We start from the raw sequence: 23,849 nt of genomic DNA on the forward strand, positions 1-23,849 counted from the left end.
ACGATTTTCACCTAAAAGAAGACTCCGCATTGCAGTGATTTGCTGAAATGTTTTGATTTTAAAAAAAGTATAAAAATGGTGGTGCAGGGTCCAGAAAAAACGAATCACTTTTTTTATGAGAAATCTCTGTAGATTTAATGAAATTAAAAGCATTCATACTTTGCAAAATTTAGCAGGTATGGTTGGAGATGAGTCAAGTAACAACATCGTTGAGTTAGTAAGATGAAGAATGCTGGCAATAATGATGATTATGGGAAGAAGTTTCAGCTTACAGATTCACTTTTAAAACGTGTTCTTTCACGTGAAGATTATGACAGAATTAAAACTATTGAACCTGTTTTCGTGTACACTGATGAGCCGAATTGTAAGCCACTTAAAAATCCTGGATACAAGCATGCAGCTGTCTCAAGCAATTTCCTTTACATAGTTAACACACCAGCTAAAAATGACTCTGATATGCTATTTGTGGTTTCATTGGAAAATGTAGAGAATGCAGAAATTGTAAGCACGTTTTGAATAGCTTCTTTCTTGCCTTCAAGCAGGGTTACTTTCATAAAAGCAAGTGGTAAATTTGATCACCTCTGAATGGCAGACAGTCTTGTACATCCTGCCTTGCAATAGACCTTTTTACGACCCACGACACATGTCCCGAGAATTTTCGGGCCTCTTCGGGCCATGTTTGGGCCGAGAGACCCTATCAATTCTTTTGACCCGAACATGACCCAAGTCATTCGGGCCAAAACTTTTATTGGAATCTGCGTAAAGCCCGAGTATGGCCCGAGCTGGCCCGAGAATTCGGGCCGTGTTCGGGCCACAGGCCAATATTTGCTAGTAAACTGTTCCTGGTTTTAAACTGAAGCGTGTCCACGGGAAGCTCGTAAAGTTTTTTTGAGCGATATAAACAAAACAGACAAATATTATTTTGTACTATTTTGTTTGACTGAACATGCTGAATCAATTTTTGTGGGTCATTACATATCACCTTGAGTTGGAGCCGAGTATTGAGTATTGAAATTCATTGTATCACCAAATCAAATAGACCTTTTTTGTTGAATAATTATGTAGTCCAGCAGAAAAACAATGATAAAACCATGCATAATTATTACAATATGCATGATACGGTAATTATGCATGGCTCTATCATTGTTTTTATGGCTGGACTACATAATTATTCAACAGGACGTCCTCTTTGAAAAAAGGTCTATTCTACCCGAAATACTCATTTCATTATTTTACATCTGTGCAAAATTAAAATTAAATCTCGGTTCTAGATACCGTATTTCCTCTTTTTAGCGCTGCCCTCTAATGAGCGCCGCCCCTAAAACCTAAAAAATTTTAAAAGCGCCGCACCTCTGAAGGGGCGCTTTTTAGAAAAAAGATAAAGAAAACAGAATTCTATAGTTTTCTTGTTAATAAACTCTTCCACATCTAATTCTAAAATAAGAATGTTCTTTAGTGGAAGATAATGTCTAAAAATCAAAAGGACAGTTGTCAATTTCATGGCATGGGTTGTTTCTTGATTTCTTGAGTCTTTAAAAGGTAGGAAATAAAAAAACTTGAAAAGAGACCTAAAATTACGAAAATTTTAAGAGCGCCGCAACGCTTAGTTGAGGAAATACGGTACCTAACTTAGGAGTTTACTAGGCTGCTGGCACCCATTACAGTAACGGATTCGATTTGATAACAATTAGAATCTAGATCAAAACATTCGAAAGAGAATCCGCCACTGTAATGTCTTCAATTTTTCTCAATCGAATGCGAGAAGACAGGATACCGTCTATATCGCACCTCAACGTCTTTTGACCAATTAAATCGCTAGAATCTTACTGACGCGCTGTCTTAATTTTTCATCTTAAATCTGCTCTTCCGCAATTGATTGAACTCATCGTTAATCTATAAGAGAAAAGATTTATAGGATTCAGTACTTCGCCCCTACTCCGTACTTAGATTAGACTCAATGGACCCAGCCAGACAGGCTTAAAAGCGTTATGAAAAAGGACATGACTCGGGTCATGTTCGGGCCAAAAGAATTGATAGGGTCTCTCGGCCCAAACATGGCCCGAAGAGGCCCGAGAATTCTTGGGCCATGTCGAGGGTCATACCTTTTTTCAAAGAGGCCACCCTGTTGAATAATTATGTAGTCCAGCAGAAAAACAATGATAAAACCATGCATAATTATTACAATATGCATGATACAGTAATTATGCATGGCTCTATCATTGTTTTTATGGCTGGACTACATAATTATTCAACAGGACGTCCTCCTTGAAAAAGGTCTATTATTACAATACAATATGCATGAAACAGTAATTTATGCTTTGCTGTATCATTGTTTGTATGGCTGGACTACATAATTATTCAACAGGGTTGCCTCTTTGAAAAACGGTCTATTGCATGGGACTCAGCCTGATCAATCAACCTTTTTTTCTACTTTTTAAAAATTGCATATCTGTCAACTTTGCCTCACCAAAATGCTTGAGAGCTCCAGTCAGAAAATTTTCCTCGATAAACCAATTTTTCAAAATCAGAAAATAGCTGTTACTAATCAGGGAAATTTTTCATCAGATTTTTTTTGGGGGAAATCGTGGAAATCAAGGAATTTTTCATCCCAATTTTTCAAATTCGGGAAGTTTTGCTCTTCCGTTTTTCAAAAACCTGAAAAAACCCTTTTATCAGGGAATCAGAAAATATTTTGGAAATGCAGGAGAAAATCCTGAAAATGAGGGAGATTTGGCTGATTTTATTTTTACGCAAGAGAAATCGGTAGCATGGGTCAGGCGAGGGGAATTAATGAACGGGTTTACCGTCGCGTTCGAAAGAATATTTGATGCGGCAAAAGTTCATTATTCATTATTCATTATTTTTCAATACACATCGGCCCGAACCTTCAGTGTAAAGAAAGTTGCCTTTTTGCCATTTTTCATTGAAAACAAAGAACCTTTGGATATTTAGACTCCCAAAACATTGTAGAATCTTTTGATTATCAAACTAAGAGAAAAATAAAGAGTTTTAAAGTTTGAAACTAATCATATTTCCTTCGTGTTTAAACTTTCACAAAGTCATGTTCCCTCATGTGCCGTCATCTTGAATTTAGAATTAGAAGCATGTCGGAAACTAGAACTAAGTTTATCTCACCCAAAAAAACGCATGATTCACAAAGGAAAACCACTTTCGTTTTCTCCGACCAATCAGAATGCCAATATGAGTTAATTGTGGAACGACTTCAAAATCAATCACCGGGCTGAGAGGGCGCAAAAAAGTTGGTGATCGGTGTTTTGATTGGTCTTCGGAAAAAAACTGATGTCATGGCACAACAATTTGTCTGCCAGAACATAGTGTGCACCCCCCCCAGAATAGTGGGGGGGGGGGGTTTGCTGATTTGGGTCGAAAATTTTCAGGTGGGATTTGGGGTTTTCCAGGTTTTAGGTGGGAGAAACAAGTTAAGGTGGGAGTTAATTTCTTTAGGTGGGACTTTGGGTGTTTTGGAAAAAGTTAAAGTAAAATTTCTTATTTTCAGATTTTATGATATAATTTTTTTATATATTTCATAAATAATTTTTTACCGTGCTAAACTTTTCTTTTTATTATTACAGGTCATTTGCTGTTTGAATAAATATCTTTAAGAATGATTTTTTTTTTACTTTTGGTTACCTTATTACACTTATATAACTAGTCAAGTAAAAGTACGCGGGTAAAATGAGTGTGAGAATTTATTAACGCGAAAGGCAGGGTTTTCGAAAAAACCACGGCTCGAATTTTGTTTAAACATTTGTAATTAACGCGAGGTAAGCAATTCGCGTTAATAACATGAGTAGTTATATAAGTGTAATAAGGTATTTTGAGAAGCACCAAAATGTAAGAAATGGAACTATACATATACGACAAGAAGTCCGTTAGGCGTGAAGGCCCAGCAAAAGCGAAATTTTCGCGAATTTCGCAAATTTCGGGATTTCCAAAAATTCCTAAAAATGTTTAACAAGATTTCAAATTTCCCGCAGGAAAGGGATGGCCAAAGGATTAAAAATTTTACTGCGTCGCGCAAAAAATGAAAAATAAGTCGACAAGGATAATTCTCCCTTTCTTCATTTCTTAGAACAGGGAAGTGAAAAAGTAAACGAAACATAATGTAGTCAATCAAAAATTAATTGAATGTTGAAAGCTCGAAACTTTCTCCCCGAAGGTAAACAATCAAATTCAAAATATCGTTAAATTCAACTTCCATAAGAAACAACATCAAAAAATGTAAAAATAGTGCCACATCGATTTATTTAGCTTCTTCGTTGTATTGTCATCTTCTCCCTCTTTCCTCCATCAAGGTCAATTTGACTTGAAAACAATTATGTGAGTCGAGTTTGAATAATCCAAGCCATCGACCGTTAAATGTGACAGCTCCAGAAATGACCATTTCATTTAATGTGTATCATCATGAATAAAGTTCCAATCTTGTTTAAATTTACACATGAGCTTCATTTTAGTCTCCATTTACCCATGTCGTCCATATTCCATTTAAAATTAGTATTTGCAATAATTCTGTGTCGAGTTTGAAAAATCAAGCCACCAATTCGTTAAACGAGACAGATCTAGAAATAACCATTTTCACACGTAGCATCATAGAAAAAGTTCCAATCTTGTTCAAATTTACACATGAGCTGCCTTTTAGTCTCCATTGCCATATTCCATTTAATCGGTATTTGAAATATCTGTGTCGAGTTTGAAAAATCAAGCCACCAATTCGTTAAACGAGACAGATCTAGAAATGACCATTTTCACACGTAGCATCATCGAAAAAGTTCCAATCTTGTTCTAATTTACATATGAACTCCATTTTAGTGTCCATCAGCAAATTCCAGAATCAGTTTACTTGAAATCATTCTGTGTCGAGTTTGAAAATCATGCTACGTCCTAGCCTAGACCTTTGTTAACAGCGACAGATCCAGAAGTAACCTTGTGTAGCATCAAGAAATATGTTCCAATCTTATTCAAATTTACACATGAGCTGCATTTCTGTTTATTCATTTTTATATTAGAAGCCATTATTTCCTAAAAATAAAGTCTTTTTGAAAACAAGAAACTAAAAATGAAAGTGATTTAAGGTAGAATTTTCACTCAGAAAGCTTTATGAAAACTATTACATATGACAGAATGCTGAAAAAGTTTACAAAGAAAAATCACTACAAAGTTTCTTTGGTTTGAAAGTCTCTTGACCACTAAAGCAAAGAAAATGTTCAAGAAAGTATGAATCAACACACGAAATCGATCTCCTCGCTTCAACCGCCATCTTGTTTTGTTTTGAAAACGTTTGTTGTTTAAGGAGCGCGGAATCAGAAAATATATCTTTTTTAGCTAGTACCCGACTTTCGCAAGCTTTTCCCAATGAAGTATATGCCTAAAGGGCTAGAAGTCAATCTCCTTGGTAGGATTTGAAGCCAGCGGCCTTGAGCGGCTCGCCTGGTTTTTTCACAAATAACAGATTGAAACTAAATTTTACCGCTAAATTTCGAAAAAAATATCAATCGTAAACAAAGGAATTGCTAGATTCAATCTGTCGTCAAAAATGCGGCGCATTTTTTAAGGCTTCACTTTTTATTGCCTGAGAAAGGTTAGAGATTGAACTCTAGCCCTTCGGGCTTTAAACTCAATGGCTTTTCCCTGTCCAGACGACAAGCGCCGTTTCTACCAAAACGGACAGACAGAAGGAAACACGGAGAAAAAAAATAGTGACACTCTCTTTAAAGGCCAAATAATTACCACAGTAAAATAATGATAAAAACTAGATTTACATAATGTGAACAATACGCAAGAAATATTGCCAGATTTTCTTTTTTTTATTGATTTGAGGATTCAGTTTTAGATTGTTTTAAAGCTTTTTTAGACAGATACGTAAAGCATTGTACGACACGGATAGTAATTGCAAGACAATGGGTAAAATCTGCCTTTACTTAATTCAATCTCTTTCAACACTCAGAATAAGACTAACTTTGAGAGCTCAATTCCCATCCTAGGAGTTTCACCTAGAAACAACTACTACCTTTTTTGGACCTACATCCGGGTGCCCCGGTGGAGGTTCTATAAATTAACCCATGTCCGTTCGTTCGTTCGTCTGTTCGTCTGTTACCAGCTTTTCTCAGGATTGGCTCATTAGTTTTTTCTGATTTTTTGCACAATGATGCAAAATGGCAATACCCAGAACGTGACGGAGCCCGATTTTTGAGAAAAAATTTATTTGGGCAAATTTGGACCAAAAACTACCTAAAAATAGGGTTTTTTGGACTTTGTGCAAAATCCCGTCATTACTTTTTCTGATTTTTTGTACAAAGATGGAGGGCAAGATTCTCTAAAGAATGGCTGAAGTGGTTTTTCCCGGAAAATTCTTATTCGCCTTAAAAAACGGATTTTCGTATTTTGGGGGAAATTCCCTTTAACCAAATAAGAAAATATAGCTTTTAACAATGTTGACTCATTATTTTTTTCTGAGTTTTTGCACAATGATGCAAAATGGCAATGCCTAAAATGTGTCGGAGCCCGATTTTCGAAAAAAAAATATATTTGGGCAAATTTGGACCAAAAACTGCCTAAAAATAGGGTTTTTTGGACTTTGTGCAAAATCCTGTCATCACTTTTTTCTGATTTTTTGTACAAAGATGGAGGGCAGATTCTCTAAAGAATGGCTGAAGTGGTTTTTCCCGGAAAATTCTTTTTCGCCTTAAAAGACGGATTTTCGTATTTTGGGGAAATTCCCTTTAACCAAATAAGAAAATATAGCTTTTCTCAAAGTTGACTCATTATTTTTTTCTGATTTTTTGTACAATGATGCAAAATGGCAATGCCCAAAATGTGACGGAGCCAGATTTTTAAGGAAAATTATTTTGGGCAAATTTGGGCCAAAAACAGCTTAAAAGGTTTTTTGGGTCTGAATGGTTTAAGTGATTTTCGTATTTGGGGAAATTCCTTTTTACCATTTTACATTATTCAACACACAAGCTTTATTTTTCCATTCTGAATTTTTGTACAATATTTTTGTCACTTTTTTCTTATTTTCATCTGATGTTAATCATTAGGTAGGTCCATTCAGCATGTTGCTTGTTATTTGTCTGAAATTAAATTATAAAACTTGATTATGTTTATCAAAGCTTTTTTAGTTGCCCTTAGATCTTTCTTATTTAGTACTTATATTCTGAAAACTATCGAGTCACTATTACCATGTAATTATGTAATTAATTTTAGATAGTTAGAGCTGCTTTTATTTTTAAATGTATATAATAGACATATTAATATATCATATGTAATATATTGCATCTTCATATTAGGGTAAAGAAATTTTGTTCCTCGAATTAGTAATTTTTTTTTTGTTTTTAGCTGGGATCTGGGAGTCTGGGCTGAAGGTGGGAATTTTAGGATAAGGTGGGACCTGAATTTTCAGGTGGGACCCCCTTGCACACTATGCAGAAAGTAGAAAGTCGGGCTACTTTGTTCTGTCCACATGGGAATGTGCCCGTTCCCTTGTGGAGACCGACCTTTACTCGGTTACGTTGTGAATCAACGTAAACCAAAAGTGACACTTTAAAGAAGGTTGTGAATGTGAAAGGTGATTGCAGATACTGGAACTGGAAATATTTCTGGATAAAAAACAAAATAATGAACTTTCATTAAAATAATTACCTTTTTTGAGCGGCAGCTCGATGGCATGCGGGTGGTCGAAGGTAAACCCGTTCATTAACTCTCTTCGCCTCATGCTCGATGGGGGAGATTTGTTGACAGCTATGAATTTGTGAGTGTTCAATCAAGTTTGATTAATTTATTTTGGTTTGATTTGTCTGATAACTCAAATTTTTATTCCGTCCCACAGAATTATCAGCTTCTATAGACCTATTGCTAGGCGCGATATTATTTTGACTCCAGCACTGAAAATATTAGGTAATGGTTCCATATGATAGCCTGATAGTAGATCCACTTCTAAACCTTTTATTTTTATCTATTGATTTTGACTTTGTAATCCAAAGTTTGGCGCATAGACGCTTAGTTATTAGTTACATGAAACACATTAACATAAAAATTAATGGCATGAAAATTAATCTGCTAACTGGACCTATGCTGCTATTGCATGCATTCATTAACTACTGTAAGTTGGTCTAATGTTGACATTCCTCTTCTAATTTTGACACCGTCTTTGGGAATAATAGGATAACCTAAATTACAACCAAGAATCAGGAAAATTTGTAACATGACTTATTTCTTCTTTTCTAGATTTTCGACACTGCTGATTTTCTTCAAGGAAACCTAAGGACAACATCACAACACATAAAACTAAGATGCAAACAACAACTTTTAAACACTGAACATCTACTTTTCAAAGCAGCATCTTTAGCACTTGCTCCTTCTGCTTCAAGAGAGACATTACGTACAGATGGTACCCTTACACCGACTAAATTAACAACCTCAAAAAGTTCTTCAAACCTCTCTCTTGACAATGAGAATTATGGGGGATCTGTGTCTCCCAGAATCTGTAAAAGTCTCAACACTTCTCCAACCTCAAGTTTTTCAAATACAGATTTGAACACTCGATTAGATTCTGATTTTAAAGATTCAAATGATGATATCTCAAAACAAAAATCAGCAAGAAGACCATTACCGAAACCAATGTTTGGGACGGAAATGCTTAATGCTTCTTTTACGAGCACTGAACTTCATGGATTGAAGAGTAGTAAAAAACAGAAAGCATCAGAAATGAGTCCTAGTAGAAGTATGGAAAGTTTGGACATCCAAAGTGCACTTTTGAAAAGAAAACCATTAACCAAATCACAAAAAGATTATTTTCTTTCTTCTTCTTTGAATCAATCATGGAATGACATTTTAAGGAACGAACAAGCTTCAACAACATCAACAAAACTAAAAAATCCAAACTTAGACACATTATGTAGATCAGATCCTAATGAATCATCAATTCATGGGGATACAAAGAAATCATCAAATCAGTCTCAGCAAAGCCTCAATGGTAGCTTGCCTTCAAAAATGTTTAAATCAATGAAAGGACAAAATAAAAAACTTAGGAATCCGAATTTGGATTCATTGAGAATGTCAGAACCTGCCAAATCATCCAGCAATGAAAGCTTGAAATCTAAAAAAGATTCACAACTTCAAAGTAGTCTCTCTTCAAGATTATTCAAATCTTCAAAAGCAGGAAGTATGCCAACAATACACAAACATCCAACAGATCAACCTAAAAAAACGACAGGATCAAATCATAATATCCCACACAGCTATTCTGAGGGACCATCAAATGTTGAGAAACCAAGGCCTTCATTGTCACATTATGAAGTTCACGTGTTCACAGTTGCCCCTGGATCAAAAATGTTTAATGTTATTGAACAGGCATGGATCTATTCCATCATTGTAAGTATAAACGATTTCTTCAAAGCAATTTTTTCTTGGCAAATTATGTAAAATGTAATGGGCAAGTCTTTGGTAATCTATACCAAATGTAGGGAGTTCTTTTTGCACACAAGAAAGAATACATTGATTTGATTAATAACATTAAGAAACATACACGTTTTCTTATAAGAACATCCAAAACCTTTTAAGCCTTCGAACGTTCCTAACTTTTTTGATTTTAAAGCCTTAAAATGTTCTTAACATGTTCCTTCCATTCATAGGCAGGAATCTCTAATACATATTCTTTTAGGACAATTCCCCATTTTTGATGGCTTTAAGCAAAATTATACGTGTATGTGAGCCTTAAGGATAATTTTTGTCATAATTTTTTTCTAGACAAAGACATGCAACATGAAGGATACATCTATGGGTATTTTGTCATCCTCTCAATTGTCACAACACAGAAAACATGAGACGTATGCCAGTTTCTTTCAGTTTTCAAACTTTGAGAAATCAATTTATCTACGCTAATTAAAATAGAAACATTAGTTCTGTGAGAGGGTTATTTTGAAGAAAATAAATTCAACAGAGTGATTGCAGAAATCTCCTATCCAACCACAACTATGTCTTCAACTTTTTCGAGTTAAATTGGCGCAGCTCCGACGTAACATTTCCCTTACTTTCCAGACTGGGCTACGACCTCGCGTATCGTATTCCTTCTTACTGGATTGGTCTTACCTACCAAATTTTCGTGGGAAGAAATTTTGGCAGAATTTTATTTCACGGTTTTATGACAAATCCGCGAAATAAAATTCCGCAAAACACGAATATTCTCAGGATTTAAAATTAACCACCCCTTAAATTGGTCTTTTAAAAAATAGGCAATATTGTGAATAAAAAGTTTTTTCCCAACCGTGAAATTAAATTCCGCAAAATTAAGGTAACCTAATGCAGAATCACACCTACTAAGAAATTTCTTTCATTGTTTTCAGTGACCAGCTTACACAGAAATTCACCGAACTGAAACGTGAAATCCTCAACACTACGTCTTATGATGAATTGTTTTTGTTGACAAAAGAATTGAAGTTTGCAGCTGACAAATATTCAGTGATTCGACGGTCTACCTGGAAGGTTTGTGGCATTGAATATTAATTTAGAAAAAAAAATTTATGGTTATCAAAACTCTAAAATAAAAAATATCCATAATTTTTAGACGGAACTCCCCTGGCATTACTTTGTTTTTGGAATTAAGCACAGCACTCTTATAATGCACCTACCAATAAGCCACGAGTAATAAGTGTCGATTGTGCCAATAGCGAGTATATGTGCCAGTGTTTTTCTGCGATGGAGACGGTTAGCTTTCGATTTGTTTAAATCCTGATTGTCTGACTAAGGACAACCATAAATCAAACTACAGGTATCTCCCAATTGCTTCAGTGAGTAACTGTCGTCCTCAAAAGGTCTACCTACATAAACTCGCTAATTTTATGATATTCTACCTTAACCCTGGTAATTCTGAACCAAATCACCTTGTGATTGGTTGGTTGTTTTAATTAAAGAAACTGTAAATTGTGTTATTAATTACGTTTCAGTCACCAGCGTTGCTTGGATTTTATGTCAACAAAATGCGAATATTGGTAGAATCGAAATGTACCTCAGTTACAGAGAGAATGGATGAGCTAGAGTGAGTGACTTAACAATGAATTCCATTCGTTCGAATTTCGAACAGAAATAAATACAATTATTGTTCCTAACGCTTGAAGAGCATAGTGTCCTTCAGGGTCTCTTCCCCCCCATGCCTAGAATGAAAATTTTCCATTCCCCCCCCCCTCATTTTTCCCCACCCTGCCTCTAAAAATTTTTCTGTCCCCCCCCCCTCAAGCATAAAATTAAAAAGCTGTAATTTGATGAACTTAACGCTTATTGTTTTCCCTAAGGTAGTTCTAATTCAAGAATATATGGAAAGGATGGTTGTTTTTAAACCATAATATTAATAAAACTAAGCATTATGCTATATCATCTCATAAAACCAGATGTTTTTCAATTTTGAATTGATTTTGGTGAGTTCCCCCCCCCCCCCCATGCCTAGAATGAAAATTTTCCATTCCCCCCTCCCTCGTTTCCCCCCCTGGCTTCAAAAAAAATTCTTTCCCCCCTATACGTCCTTTTGACCTCAAAACCCGTCCCCCCCCCTGAATCCAGGGGGGGGAGGACACTATGAAGAGGGTTGGTTTTGAATTACCTGGATCAAATGGCGTCAAATCACTGTTTGTGAGCCAATACAATGATTTGATACATTTGGGCGTTTTGCGCAAAATTGTGCCAAAATGAAAAATTACACGGTTTTCCAGATTATTTGAGCTCGCTGTGAGATAAATTATTTTTTTGGCCAATAATTAGTGTAATGGGTTTTTTTTGCAGGAACAAGCAAAAGAAATTCCAGGTTATTATCTTGGATTTTGCTCAAAATTTGTCCCGTACGCGACGCGGTTTAGCAATATATGTAGTTTTTAAACGTTCAATGCGCCTTTCTTGACAAATTTACATACCTTATCGGGGAAAGAAATGTCGGGGGAAAGTGACGAAATATTTCCCCGACATTTTATCACCCGACCAAAACTTGTACCCGATTTTTTTATACCCGACCATTTATCCGAAATTTTATACCACAACCAAAATTCAAATCTAATTTTTTTACATCTTTATTTACCGAAATTAGTGCTTTAAACGTCGAATTACAAGATCCATCTTCGAGCTAGTGAAGGAAACCATTTCTTTTGGACAGTTTAGTCGGGTGAAAGTGACGAATTTGAAATTTTGGTCGGGGAAAAGTGACGAAAATGCCTCACGAAATTTTTCCCATTTTCTCAATTAAAAACAGGAAAACAGCTTGTGAAGTGTGATGAAACTATTTTTTCTTAAAACCTGACCGCTAGCAGCCCCTAGAGGATACAAAAACACCAAAAGAAGTTAAATCTTTAAAAAAGAAATTTCTGAGACCTTTTTTAGCCTTTCGGAACAATTTCAGGCAAATCACCCATTTGATGTCATTCGACCTTCTTGGTAAAGTCAAACTCAATCCGTCTTCAAATCAAGGCAATATTTTGATGTAGAGGTTTTTCATGTTTTGTTAACTTCCGCCATTATGGAAGCAAAATGTTCGAATCTGTAGAGGCGATCTCTTTACGCAAATCGAACGTTTGTTTCCATAATGGCGGAAATCACGTAGCTTATAACAAAACATGAAAAACCTCTCTGTGCTATCTGACAACTTTAGTTTGAAATCAGTAGCTTTTAACAATCATATTAGATCAATAATTCTTTTGTGTTTCATTTTAGTGCTGCCATTTTGTTTGGTGAATTTCTGGTCAGTATTTTTCAAGATTCTGAAATGTTTAATGGAAGAAACATGATTCTAAACGAAAACAGGTTTGCATTTTTTAAATAATGTTGAAAATGTACCTCGATCTAAATGAATTCATATCATCATAATTTTAAAAATGAAGTTTTTCTATCTGGTAGGCATCACATAGATATATCTTATTTCTTTCCTCCGTTAAGTGCCGCACTCTAATAAGCACCGTGGCACATAGTTTGAATCGTAGACCTCTACAAAATCCCATATAATATAGTAAGGAGCACGAATTCGTTAGTGGATGCCAGCTAGTGCCGTAGCTACTAGGGGGGCTTAGCATCCCCTCAAATAATATTTTTAGGAGTGATTTTTTTCATAAAATAGATGATTTTACCTTTAAATTTTGCCTTTATTCGAATTATTTTAGTTTTTTGAGTTTGTTTTTAGCCAATTTAGAGCTCTAGATTTCACTGTCACTGAACTTATGCCCCCCCCCCCAATATTAAAATGCTTCCTACGGCACTGATGACAGCATCACATATTTGAGGAAATACGATAAATTAAAAAATTATTTGGCCTTTTTCTTGGACGCGTCTCATTGTTATTTACCTTTTGTTGTAAAAAATCTTATTAAATTTCATTTCGTCTTAGTGCATCCTTTGTCAAAGAATTATTGAACGTAATATTGACCGTACCGAAAATGAAATGCTTTTCAAGAGATAGAGAAAGCTCTACAAACGATGAGGTAAAGTAATCCTACTTGGCTCAAAACGTTATTTCAAGATCTATCTAACGTCCGTAACGCCGTAACGTCCATAGAATGGGCTTTTCCATTTCATATCCATACAGGGGGGGATGGACAAACATTTACAGAGGGTGATCCGAGAAAAATTTCCAAAGGGTGTTTTTATATTTTTCCAAGAGGGTAAAAAGTTATTCTGAAATTTCCAGGGGGTTTTTAATTTGTTAATTAATAGTTCTAGTTGATAATGGCCATTATAGCCTCTTTGACAGACCAACTAAAAACGGACTGTACGTCGTCAAAGATCGTAGTAAAATAAAGATCATTCAAAAGCACTAACTAACACTAACCTAACACTCTAGTCTACTCTACTGATCTTATAGAAATGTTGAAGGAAATAATACACCTTTTCGACCGTAGCCGCCAATTGCCGCGCAGTCATTTTTTGTCCGTTTTACCACCCCAAGACCGTCCCAGTCTTTTTTTCACACCTATAGACAATAGGAAAAGGTGTTAAAAAAGGATTGAATCGAGTTCGGGGGAATGATTAAATAATTGTAATAAGTGGCACGCGCCTGACCGCACGACTACGGTCGAAAAGGCGTATTAAATTGTTGAACGAAAGGCATTCTTTTGATCCAAACTTTATTTTTTGGACCTACCTCCGGGTGCCCCGGTGGAGGTCCTATGAATTAACCTCTGTCTGTTCGTTCGTTCGTTCGTTCGTTCGTTCGTTCGTTCGTCTGTTACCAGCTTTTCTCGAGATTGGCTCATTAGTTTTTTCTGATTTTTTGCACAAAGATGCAAAATGGCAATGGCCAAAATGTGACGGAGCCCGATTTTCGAAAAAAAATCATTTCCGGCCGAAAATGCCGGAAATATGCCGGAAAAACCGGTTTTTTGGCATTTTCTCAAGATTTCATCATTAGTTTTTTCTGATTTTTTGCACAAAGATGCGTATTAGCAATGCCCAAAACTTGGCCGAGTCCGATTTTTGAGAAAAAATTTTTTCCGGCCGGAAATACCGGAAATATGCCGGAAATCGCCGTTTTTCTGGATTTTCATTGGACTTTTTCCATATAATTGGTTGTATTTTTCATTCAAAAACATTATCAATAGCAATGCCCACCATCAAGCATGTTTCAATTTTCAATAAAATAGATTTTTGAAGCCGGAACTTTCTAAAAATCGCCGGAACAGCCGATTTTCGCCGGAAAAACGGTATTTCTTGAATTTCTTGAGCTGTACTTTATATTCTTTCATGAAATTTTGCACAATGATGCAAAATGTCAATACCTAAATTGTGACGGAGCCCGATTTTCGAAAAACATCTTTTTCCGGCCGAAAATGCCGGAAATATGCCGGAAAAACTGTTTTTTTGGCATTTTCTCGAGATTTTATCATTAGTTTTTTCTGATTTTTTTGCTCAAAGATGCGTATTAACAATGCTCAAAACATGGCCGAGTCCGATTTTTAAGAAAAAATTTTTTCCGGCGGAAAATGCCTGAAATATGCCGGAAATCGCCGTTTTTCTAGATTTTCATTGGACTTTTCCATATAATTGGTTGTTTTTTCATTCAAAAACATTATCAATAGCAATGCCCACCATCAAGCATGTTTCAATTTTCAATAAAATTGAGTTTTGAAGCCGGAACTATTTTAAAAGTCGCCGGAACAACCTACTTTCGCCGGAAAGACAGTATTTCTTGAATTTCTCGAGCTGTACTTTATATATTTCTATGAAATTTTGCACACTGATGCAATATGACATTACCTAAAATGTGAAGGAGCCCGATTTTCGAAAAACATTTTTTTCCGGCCGAAAATGCCGGAAATATGCCGGAAAAACCGGTTTTTTGACTTTTTCTCGAGCTTTCATTTTTAGTTTTTTCTGATTTTTTGCAGAAAGATGCGTATTCGCAATGCTCAAAAAATGGCCGAGTTTGATTTTTGAGAAACAAATTTTTCCGGTTGCCGGAAATCGCCGTTTTTGCAGATTTTCATTGGATTTTTTCTTTGTATTTCTATGTTTTTCACACAAAAACATTATTGATAACAATGGTGAGCATGATTCAATTGTCAATAAAACTGATTTTGCGACCAGAACTTCCTATTTATTTTTTCCCTACAACCCTTCTCTCTCCCCCCATCAATAATCAATGATGAATTTATTGTGTTGTGTATTTTCGCTAAATGCTATATTTTCTGACTGATTTTTTTCATTTTTCTTTTTGCATTGCTATCAATGCTAACTAACTTTCATCATCAGGTAGGTCCATTCAGCATGTTGCTTGTTTTCAATTAATTAAACATTGTTTTTTTCGCTGTCTAGTTATTGGACTTGATCACGAACTGGACGGAGACGAGTATTTCAATTCTTTTTGAAGTCATCACAGCCACCAAACAGGTTTGATTTCAATACGATTGCTACTAAGAAATAAAGATGATATGCAGTAGACTTTCGCTTATTTGGAACTTCTATTATTCTAACCCTTCTACAATTTGAACTAATTCCAAGTCCCCATCAAGGATAAACCCTCATAAAATGCTTTTTTTAACTCGAATCTTTCTGTAATTCGAACAAATAAAACTTCCCGTTCGAGATCGAATCAACGAGAGTCGATTGTAATCACTTGGATTCATGGTTTACGATTGCATTTATTTTTATAAGCATACACAAGTTTGAAAACATGCTCGGAGATGTTTCGGTTGAGGGCCTAAATTTATGGTCCACGATTAATATGATTAATGTGATCAAGTTAATGTATCTTTGTAAAAGCAAGTCTATCTGGTGAGGAAGCTTTATCCACTCTTTTCAATTCTCTGTTTCAACAAAAACACCTAAGCAACCCTTACAACACAGGGGGGAGTGGCGGATCTAAGGAGGTGCTCAAAATTTATTGCGGAGAGTGTTTCTTTTAGCCATTTTCTTTATACACCCCTGTCTCACAGCCCCGGTGGAACTTTTTCCTCAGCAGGGATAAAAGTTCCTATTAAAATTCCAATGCGGATAGAAATTATATTGATCTAAAGTAAAAATTCCAGTGGGGATGGTTTTGGAGTGCTATTTTTAAACATTGAATTTCGAATGGGGATGGAATCAAAGTAAATTTCCCAGTGGGGCTGAAATTTCAGGATATTTTCCCAGAGGGGACGAAATTTTTGCCAAATTTTCCAGTGGGGTTGGGTCCCAGCGGGTCTGTAACACAGGGGTGTCTTCATGAGGAAATCAAGACTCCGTCAAAATTTTGAACCAACCTCCCCCCCTAATATCCACCGCTGGTTCGGTTCCGAGCTCGAAACTGAATTTTCCTTTCCATTATATCCATATGTTTTTCCAAATTTATAATGCTATTTTTGTAATTTTTCAGAATGTGTGGTGCTGTAGCCTTGGTATGAAGAGTCTTGATGTCAATTTATTGAGTCGATTTTTGATCGACGAAGAACGACATTTGGTAAGAAAAGATATTCCCTGGCTAACATAATGAAGATTTGTAATAAAATTGCCTCTCTAAGACTTAAGAGCAAATTCTTCTGAAAGATATTGCTGAGTCTCCATTAAAATACAGAAAGGTAGAGATATTGCATCCATTTTATGAATTCCCTGTCCTGTATAGATGCTTTCGTATTTTAACTATAAATCTCTGCAATAAATATTTGGTACATTGAATCCATAGGCGAAGCAAGATACTCTGCAAAATTTATAAGGGAATGCAGACGTTTATGACATGTTCATCATCTTTTGATAAAACAAAGACAATAATTACAGTGTCGTAAAAACCGCTCTCATCCATAAATTTTGTAGGGTATCTCGCTACGCCTATGGAATCTCTCTTTACAATTATTTAGTACATTCAAAAGCTCTCTCAAACTACTATCAACTCTTTCTGTAATTTGAATAATTGTGTCCATCAGCTCTGACCTTGTAATTTAAGCATCTGCTCTGATTCAACAAGAAAATATTTCATTTCTCGAAAGTTGAATTAGAGATAGAGACAAAATACTGTTATTTAGCTCTAGCTTAGACGGCCACTTTTCACCCTACCTATTCTAATTGTGAATTAAAGTTGGCATAAAGTTGATCGTCTAAAGTTGATGTATTTCCTTCTTTTGACGTCAATGCGATGACATCTTTCAATCTTATCCAAATAAAGGTTTTAACTGCTAACTTTGTGACCACTTTTGGCCTACTCTAACAATGGGAATAGGCAGAATAGAAAGTCGGCAGTCTAAACTAAAGCTTACCATGGACTAATAATAACCAAACCATGTTATTTTTCTTCTAGAAAACACTGATGGATCATCTAGTCTTGAAACTGACATCATCGTTAACGGAGGAGTGGGAAATTCCTCCTTCACCCTTCTCTATTGTGGTGTTATACAAGAGTTTGGTGGTCTTACACTATGTATGTACCCATTGTCCGTGTATTATGGATTACGTCAAAACTTATTACCACGAAGAAGTCAAGTAAGTAGAATTGGAATTATGAATAAGGTGCAGCCAAAGGATAGTACAATTTGAAGCTACTTATTTCCTTAATAAGATGAGTGGGCAAAGTGGTTTTCATAAAAACGCCTCTAGTCTTTGGATTTAAAACTCTATGGGAACTATCATCGAGTTAAACCTTTCTCAAGCAAGAAAAAGTGAAGCTTTAAGTTTGCCCAAGTTTGCCCCGCATTTAGAACTTTTGTTGGAAAATCACAAGGGTCACGTGTTTTGGATGGGAAATAAGTGGCTTCTTTCCCATCATGGAGCTTCGGATCTAGTCCCTTCGGGGCTTTGAAATCAATGGGAACTATCCTATCAGACCTAGAGATGGCAGGCAAAATAGTCTACGTGAATCTGACTCTGGTCCAAGGTTTATATTTTTTACCTTCAACCAATTCCTGAAGAGAAATGTCACCCTAATCTCCGAGAAAAGTCTGATACTCATCACATGGCACGTATTCACTCTAAAGGATATGGCTCCATAAGAGATTCTGCTCAGGTTGCCTCTGCGCTTTGATCTTTTCATCTAGATTTGAGGTAGATATTAAATGAGCTTTTGGACGCGCTGATTGGCTAAAGAAAAAACAATTGCACCAAAATTAACTGTCAATCATATACATAAATAATACATAAACATTAGAACCCAGTCGCTTTCGCTTTCGTCTTTTTCATCCAGTTTTAGGGTGAATATTAAATAAGCTTTTGAGCGTCCCAACAAAATCAACTGTCAATCATATACATAAACAATACATAAACATTAGAACCCAGTCGCTTTCGCTTTCGTTTTCAAGCTAAAGGCAACCTGGTTTATAATGCTTGGGCTGCAAGTCAGATCGTTACATTCGCCATATCCCTTTAGAGCAGAGTGTGTCATGGCAGAATTTATTATCTGTTATAAGATTAGGGTCACCATTCTTGCAAAACTGGGAAAAATAAAACCTTGAGAAAAATCATTGAGTTCAATTCTCATTCAGTTTCCTTATCTTTTTGCAAGGTAGGTATCAGCCATTGAGTTTCAAGCCCGTAGGTCTAGAGGCGAGACTCCTGGATGGGAAATGAAACCACTTATTTCCCATCCAGAACGCCCGCGCGTAGTTTTGACACAAGCGCCGGATTGAAACTACAATCTATCGCTAGATTTCAAAAAATGTAGTCTTCTAAAACAAAGGAACCGCTAGATACAATCTGTTGTCATGATTACGGCGTGTTCTATGCGCGTTTTGGATGGGAAATAAGTAGCTTCATTTCTCTTGCCTGATAATGGTTAAAGTTTCGCCTCTAGCCCTTCGAGTTTGAAACTCAATGGTAAAAGCTTCATTATTGTTCTGTTTATATAGGTACTACATCAGCAAGGAGGATAATGTGAAACGTATCCCGTCCAATTATCCAGTCACGTGTCTTATCAAATCATATCTACCAAAGGTCATTGAAGCTATCACGTAATCAAAAAGTGCTGATGTCTGCATTTATTCCATACAGGTTTTTTAATGAATTTAATAATGTTTTTAATGAATAATCCTTTTTTAAGTATTATTGCCTTATCATTTTGCAAGATTTTTTTGGACACACGATACTTTTATTATTTTTGACAAATATCTCTGTGTCGTTATTGTTGTTGTTGTTTTTATGTTCTTTACGTGTTTTTTTGTCGGTTGTTCTAAATGGAATTCTCAAAAGGTTATTAATTTTTTTTTCTCGTCGATAAGTAAACATCTAAATTCATCCAAGATCCCCTACACGTTTTTTTATAAGAACAAACTATATAAAAATATAAGGCTTCGCTGGCCAAAATGTTAAGAACAAGTTAAGAACATTTTAAGGCTTTGTGGTCTCAAAACACCCTATTTCTTAAATAAATGGTAAAGAATTTTCATAAAATGGTCAAAATGGTCATTAATAATTTTTAGGCTTAAAACTCAAAAAGTTAAAAACATCCGAAGGCTTCAAAATTTTTGGATGTTCTTATAAAAAAACGTGTATGTAGCTTTGTCTGCTTTTTTCTTTTCACGCTGAACGATATAATAGCTGAAAATTAGATGGAAGGTTGTCGAGAGAGAGAGAGAGCTCAATATAATTTTCATTTTGTATCTAGGTATCATGTAGGTTTTTATTCTATGTTACGTTTTGTTGTAGATGTCTCAGTACGTTTTTAATTTGTACGTTTTTCCACTTTTTACATTAAACAACATGTAAACAGTCGATTCTCGCTTCTTCGATTTATAAAGGGAACGGGATTTCGATCGAATAAGGGAGAGTTTGGAATTGTAGAGAGTCGTTTGTGAGAGTTTTGTGTCATGGTCGACTTTTAATATTATCGATTAATGGAGCGTATGGAAAGGTAGAACGTCGAAATAGAATATATCCCATTGAAGTAATAGAGAAAGAAGATGCACTTAAGTCAGATTCTCTGAGGAGCCAAGTTAGTTTTAGTTTTAAGGCTTACATTACAGATTGAAATGAAAAAGGTTTTACTGCTATACCATTTTTTAAATGCTCTATTACTTTTCTACTTATCTCCTTAAGGGAAAAATTTTTCGCGGGAAGAAATTTTCGCGGACTTGAATTTCGCGTTTCACAGCTCAAAATTTGGAAATCTTGCGGAATTTATTTTAGTGGTTGAGAGAACTTTTTGTTTACAATATGACCTATTTTGCCCTGAAAAGACCAATTTTAGAGGTTTTTTTCTAATCCTGAAAATATTCGTGTTACGCGGAATTTAATTTCGCGGATTTGTTGAAAAAACCGCGAAATTGATTCTGCGAAAATTTATTCCTTTAAGGAGGAATGCTAGTCCCCTCTAGATTTGGCGTCTAAATCTATTTATACTTTTGAAATATTTTGAAAATTGATTGAATGAATTTATTATAATGACAATATTGTGCACATTACATACTTTAGGGACTTGAGTTACAATTTTATGTATATTTTGGAAATGAGAAATTATTTGACGATATTGCACTTGACGAAAATATTATCTGTAAATTTTTGTATCATAAAATTAAATGAAATATAATGACAGATTGAATTAAAATTTAAAACTTATCATCCTGTTTGTTATGATTCATTCACAAGGAATAGCAGTAGCGTAGACAGGGCTGTCTCAAAATTTGTGTAGGAGAGCAGATATTTCATGACGCAGTAATTATCTTTTTATAACATGAATATATAATCAATGTGACATAAATATCTGCTCTCCTACACAAATTTTGCGACCCCCTGTTTACGCTTCTGTAACTGGATCTTTATTTAGGGTTTATTTAATCCATCTACAGATGTTCAGCCATAACGGGTCCTTTTTAAAGTTGATTTCATTTAGTAAATACTGTGAAAATTATTTTCGCTTATTTTAGAATGTTATTATCTGTCAAAAGGGTCAAATGGAGGTCACAAATTCTAAATACACCTTTTTACGGTTCGCTGCTTCGTATAAAAAGTTACCAAAATTTCGAGTGAACAAACTATCTCATTGGCTGAATTTGAGGGGGTGACGAAATTTTCCCCCGACGAATTTTTTCCCCGATATTTTATCACCCGACCAAAACTTGTACCCGATTTTTTTATCCCCGACCAAAACTTTTACCTAATCTTTTAAACCCCAACCAAAATTAAAATCTAATTTTTTTGCACCTTTATTAACCAACGTTAGTGCTTTAAACGTCGAATTACAAGATCTATTTTCAAGCTAGTGAAGGAAACCATTTCATTTGGACAATTTAGTTGGGTGAAAGTGACTAAATTGTAAATTCCGTCAGGGAAAAGAGACGAATTTGAAATTTTGGTCGGGGGGGAGTGACGAAAATGTCTCTAGATGACGAAATTTCTCCCCGACTAAATAAAACTCTAAAAAATTTTTCCCCGATAAGGTATCTGCTTTGCGCCGTGTGCGAAAATAAGATTTACAAAGTCTTGATTAATTTTTCACCGTGTTTTTTTTTAAACGGAAATGAATCATTTGCTAGTCTGGAACATGGAACCCAAGCCTTTTTCTACATGTTTTATATTTTTAAATATCACGTTTAATCATCCCCTGCGGCAGGTCAGCTGCAAGGTTATAGCTATAATGCTTAGTTTGAAATCATATGCTGAGGTGTTTTTATTGGATAGTTCGAGGATCATGTATAAATACCCCCGACGTTTATTTCCTTTTTTGCTAATTTTCAGCTATCAAATGCTGTATTGCTCTACATATTTTTAACTTAACATTTTAAATTGATAAAAACAAAACATCGAAACGTTGCATTACACGCAACTGTGTTTTTACCGTTCAACTCCCCTAGTTTTGTGCTAGTAAGCTCATAGTTATGAGGGAAATTGCACTCGGGAAATTTCAAAAAATTTCAAAATTGACCTCGGGAAATTTATCCCGAATTTCCCTCATAACCATGAGATTACTAGTACTAATTTCCAGCCCCCTGCAATTAGGCCTCTCTCGTTTATGATATTTTGAAAAAAAAATTTCGAGCCCTCTTTTATTTGGGACCCCCTACTATTATTCGGGACCTTAGTATATGGGATATTGTTAACCGATTACTTTTTCGAAGTGGGCAACACGACTTTTTTGCGCAATGTAATTGGTTCGTTTCGCATGACGTTTTGTGAATTTTGACAAGCATCAGTTTGTTAAAAATCAGACACACCGAGTGACTTCATTCATAGAGTACTATCTTCATAATAAAAAGCCTAAGGAAAAATTACACACTTCACTACAGTAAAATAATTAGTGACAATTAAAAGGACACCCGATGTAAAATGACATCAGCTTTAAAATAATAAACAAAGCAATTAGCAGAAAAAGTTAAGACATACGGATAAGTAAGTAAAACGTCATATTTTCAACACTCCCACTTGACGTTTTACGTATAAAAAAATAAAATCTAAATAAATTTCAAATCCGTTAGTCATTAAAGTCATTAAACCTTTTTAACATTAAGTCCCTCTCTAAGCTTTTCAAATTGAGGTCTTGGGAGTCCTTTTGTTAAAAGGTCAGCAATCATTTCATCAGTAGGGCAATACTCCAAGTCAATTACTTTCTTTGCGACAGTATCGCGCACGTGATGAAACTTAATGTCAATGTGTTTGATTCGAGAGTGGTGAGTTGGGTTCTTTGCCAACTCAATAGCTCCTCGATTGTCTTGGAACATTTTTGTTGGATCAGTTTGCTCGAAATCCATACCTTTGAATAAAGTTCGTAGCCAAATAGCCTCCTGTGTTGCTTGAAATAAGGCTACATATTCAACGATCGATTGACGCTTGGATTTCCACGATACTGTAGAATTTCCGACTTTGAATACGTAACCAGAGGTAGATTTTCGTGTATCAATTTCTCCAGCCCAATCAGCATCTGCAAAACCGTGAAGCAGAATATCTCCTGACTCAGATCCTTCGTAGATTAAGCCATAATCAAGTGTTCCTTTCAAATAACACAGAACTCTCTATACGCCAATCCAATGTTGTTTGCCAGGTTTTGACATATGTTGGCTCAAAACTCCCACTGCTGCAGATATGTCTGGGCGGGTACCGATTGATGCATAGGTCAAACATCCGATCGCTGATTGGTAATCCTTTAACTTTACAATCTCCTCATCGTTGGCCAACTTTTCGAACTTCATACTTGGTTCCAGAGGTGTGGCGACTGGTTTGCATTTATTCATATTAAAACGATTTAGCACAGATGAAAGAAATGCATTTTGATCAATAGTCAATCTGCGATTTTTACGATCTCTCTTGACTTGCATGCCAAGGATGAAATGTACCTCACCTTTGTCCTCCATTTCGAAACGTTCCCTGAGTTTCTGTTTCTGTTCTCGAAGAATCTGGATGTTGTTGCAGGCGATAAGTAGATCATCGACGTATACAGCAACGATAAGGGTAAAGGATTTGTCTCCTTCCGTGAT

General features: G+C 35.5%; 2 protein-coding genes across 3 annotated transcripts in view; one reads left to right on the plus strand and one right to left on the minus strand.

The window, feature by feature from the left end:
* Positions 1-23,849, minus strand: part of LOC136798636 (protein dispatched homolog 1-like) — a 249,251-nt gene that overhangs the window by 25,314 nt on the left and 200,088 nt on the right. The window lies entirely within an intron of this gene.
* On the plus strand, positions 46-20,986 carry LOC136798637 (uncharacterized protein C12orf56-like). Its single transcript, XM_067055280.1, has 11 exons — positions 46-501; positions 8,245-9,390; positions 9,766-9,845; positions 10,362-10,500; positions 10,962-11,053; positions 12,709-12,798; positions 13,376-13,469; positions 15,799-15,873; positions 16,838-16,921; positions 17,753-17,934; positions 19,293-20,986. Exons 1-11 carry the CDS (start codon positions 223-225, stop codon positions 19,396-19,398), a joined length of 2,367 nt encoding a protein of 788 aa, XP_066911381.1. The 5' UTR covers positions 46-222; the 3' UTR covers positions 19,399-20,986.

This window comes from Clytia hemisphaerica, unplaced genomic scaffold (assembly GCF_902728285.1).
Source record: "Clytia hemisphaerica strain Z4C2 unplaced genomic scaffold, Clytia hemisphaerica genome assembly, whole genome shotgun sequence".
In the NCBI taxonomy this organism is placed as follows: Eukaryota; Metazoa; Cnidaria; class Hydrozoa; order Leptothecata; family Clytiidae; genus Clytia; species Clytia hemisphaerica.

Bases quoted from the DNA above. Each gene is read 5' to 3' on its own strand.
- LOC136798637 (XM_067055280.1), top strand. From the start codon at position 223: ATGAAGAATGCTGGCAATAATGATGATTATGGGAAGAAGTTTCAGCTT. The intron at 502-8,244 runs GTAAGCACGTTT...CTTCTTTTCTAG, and splicing joins ATGTAGAGAATGCAGAAATT to ATTTTCGACACTGCTGATTT. The intron at 9,391-9,765 runs GTAAGTATAAAC...ATTTTTTTCTAG, and splicing joins CATGGATCTATTCCATCATT to ACAAAGACATGCAACATGAA.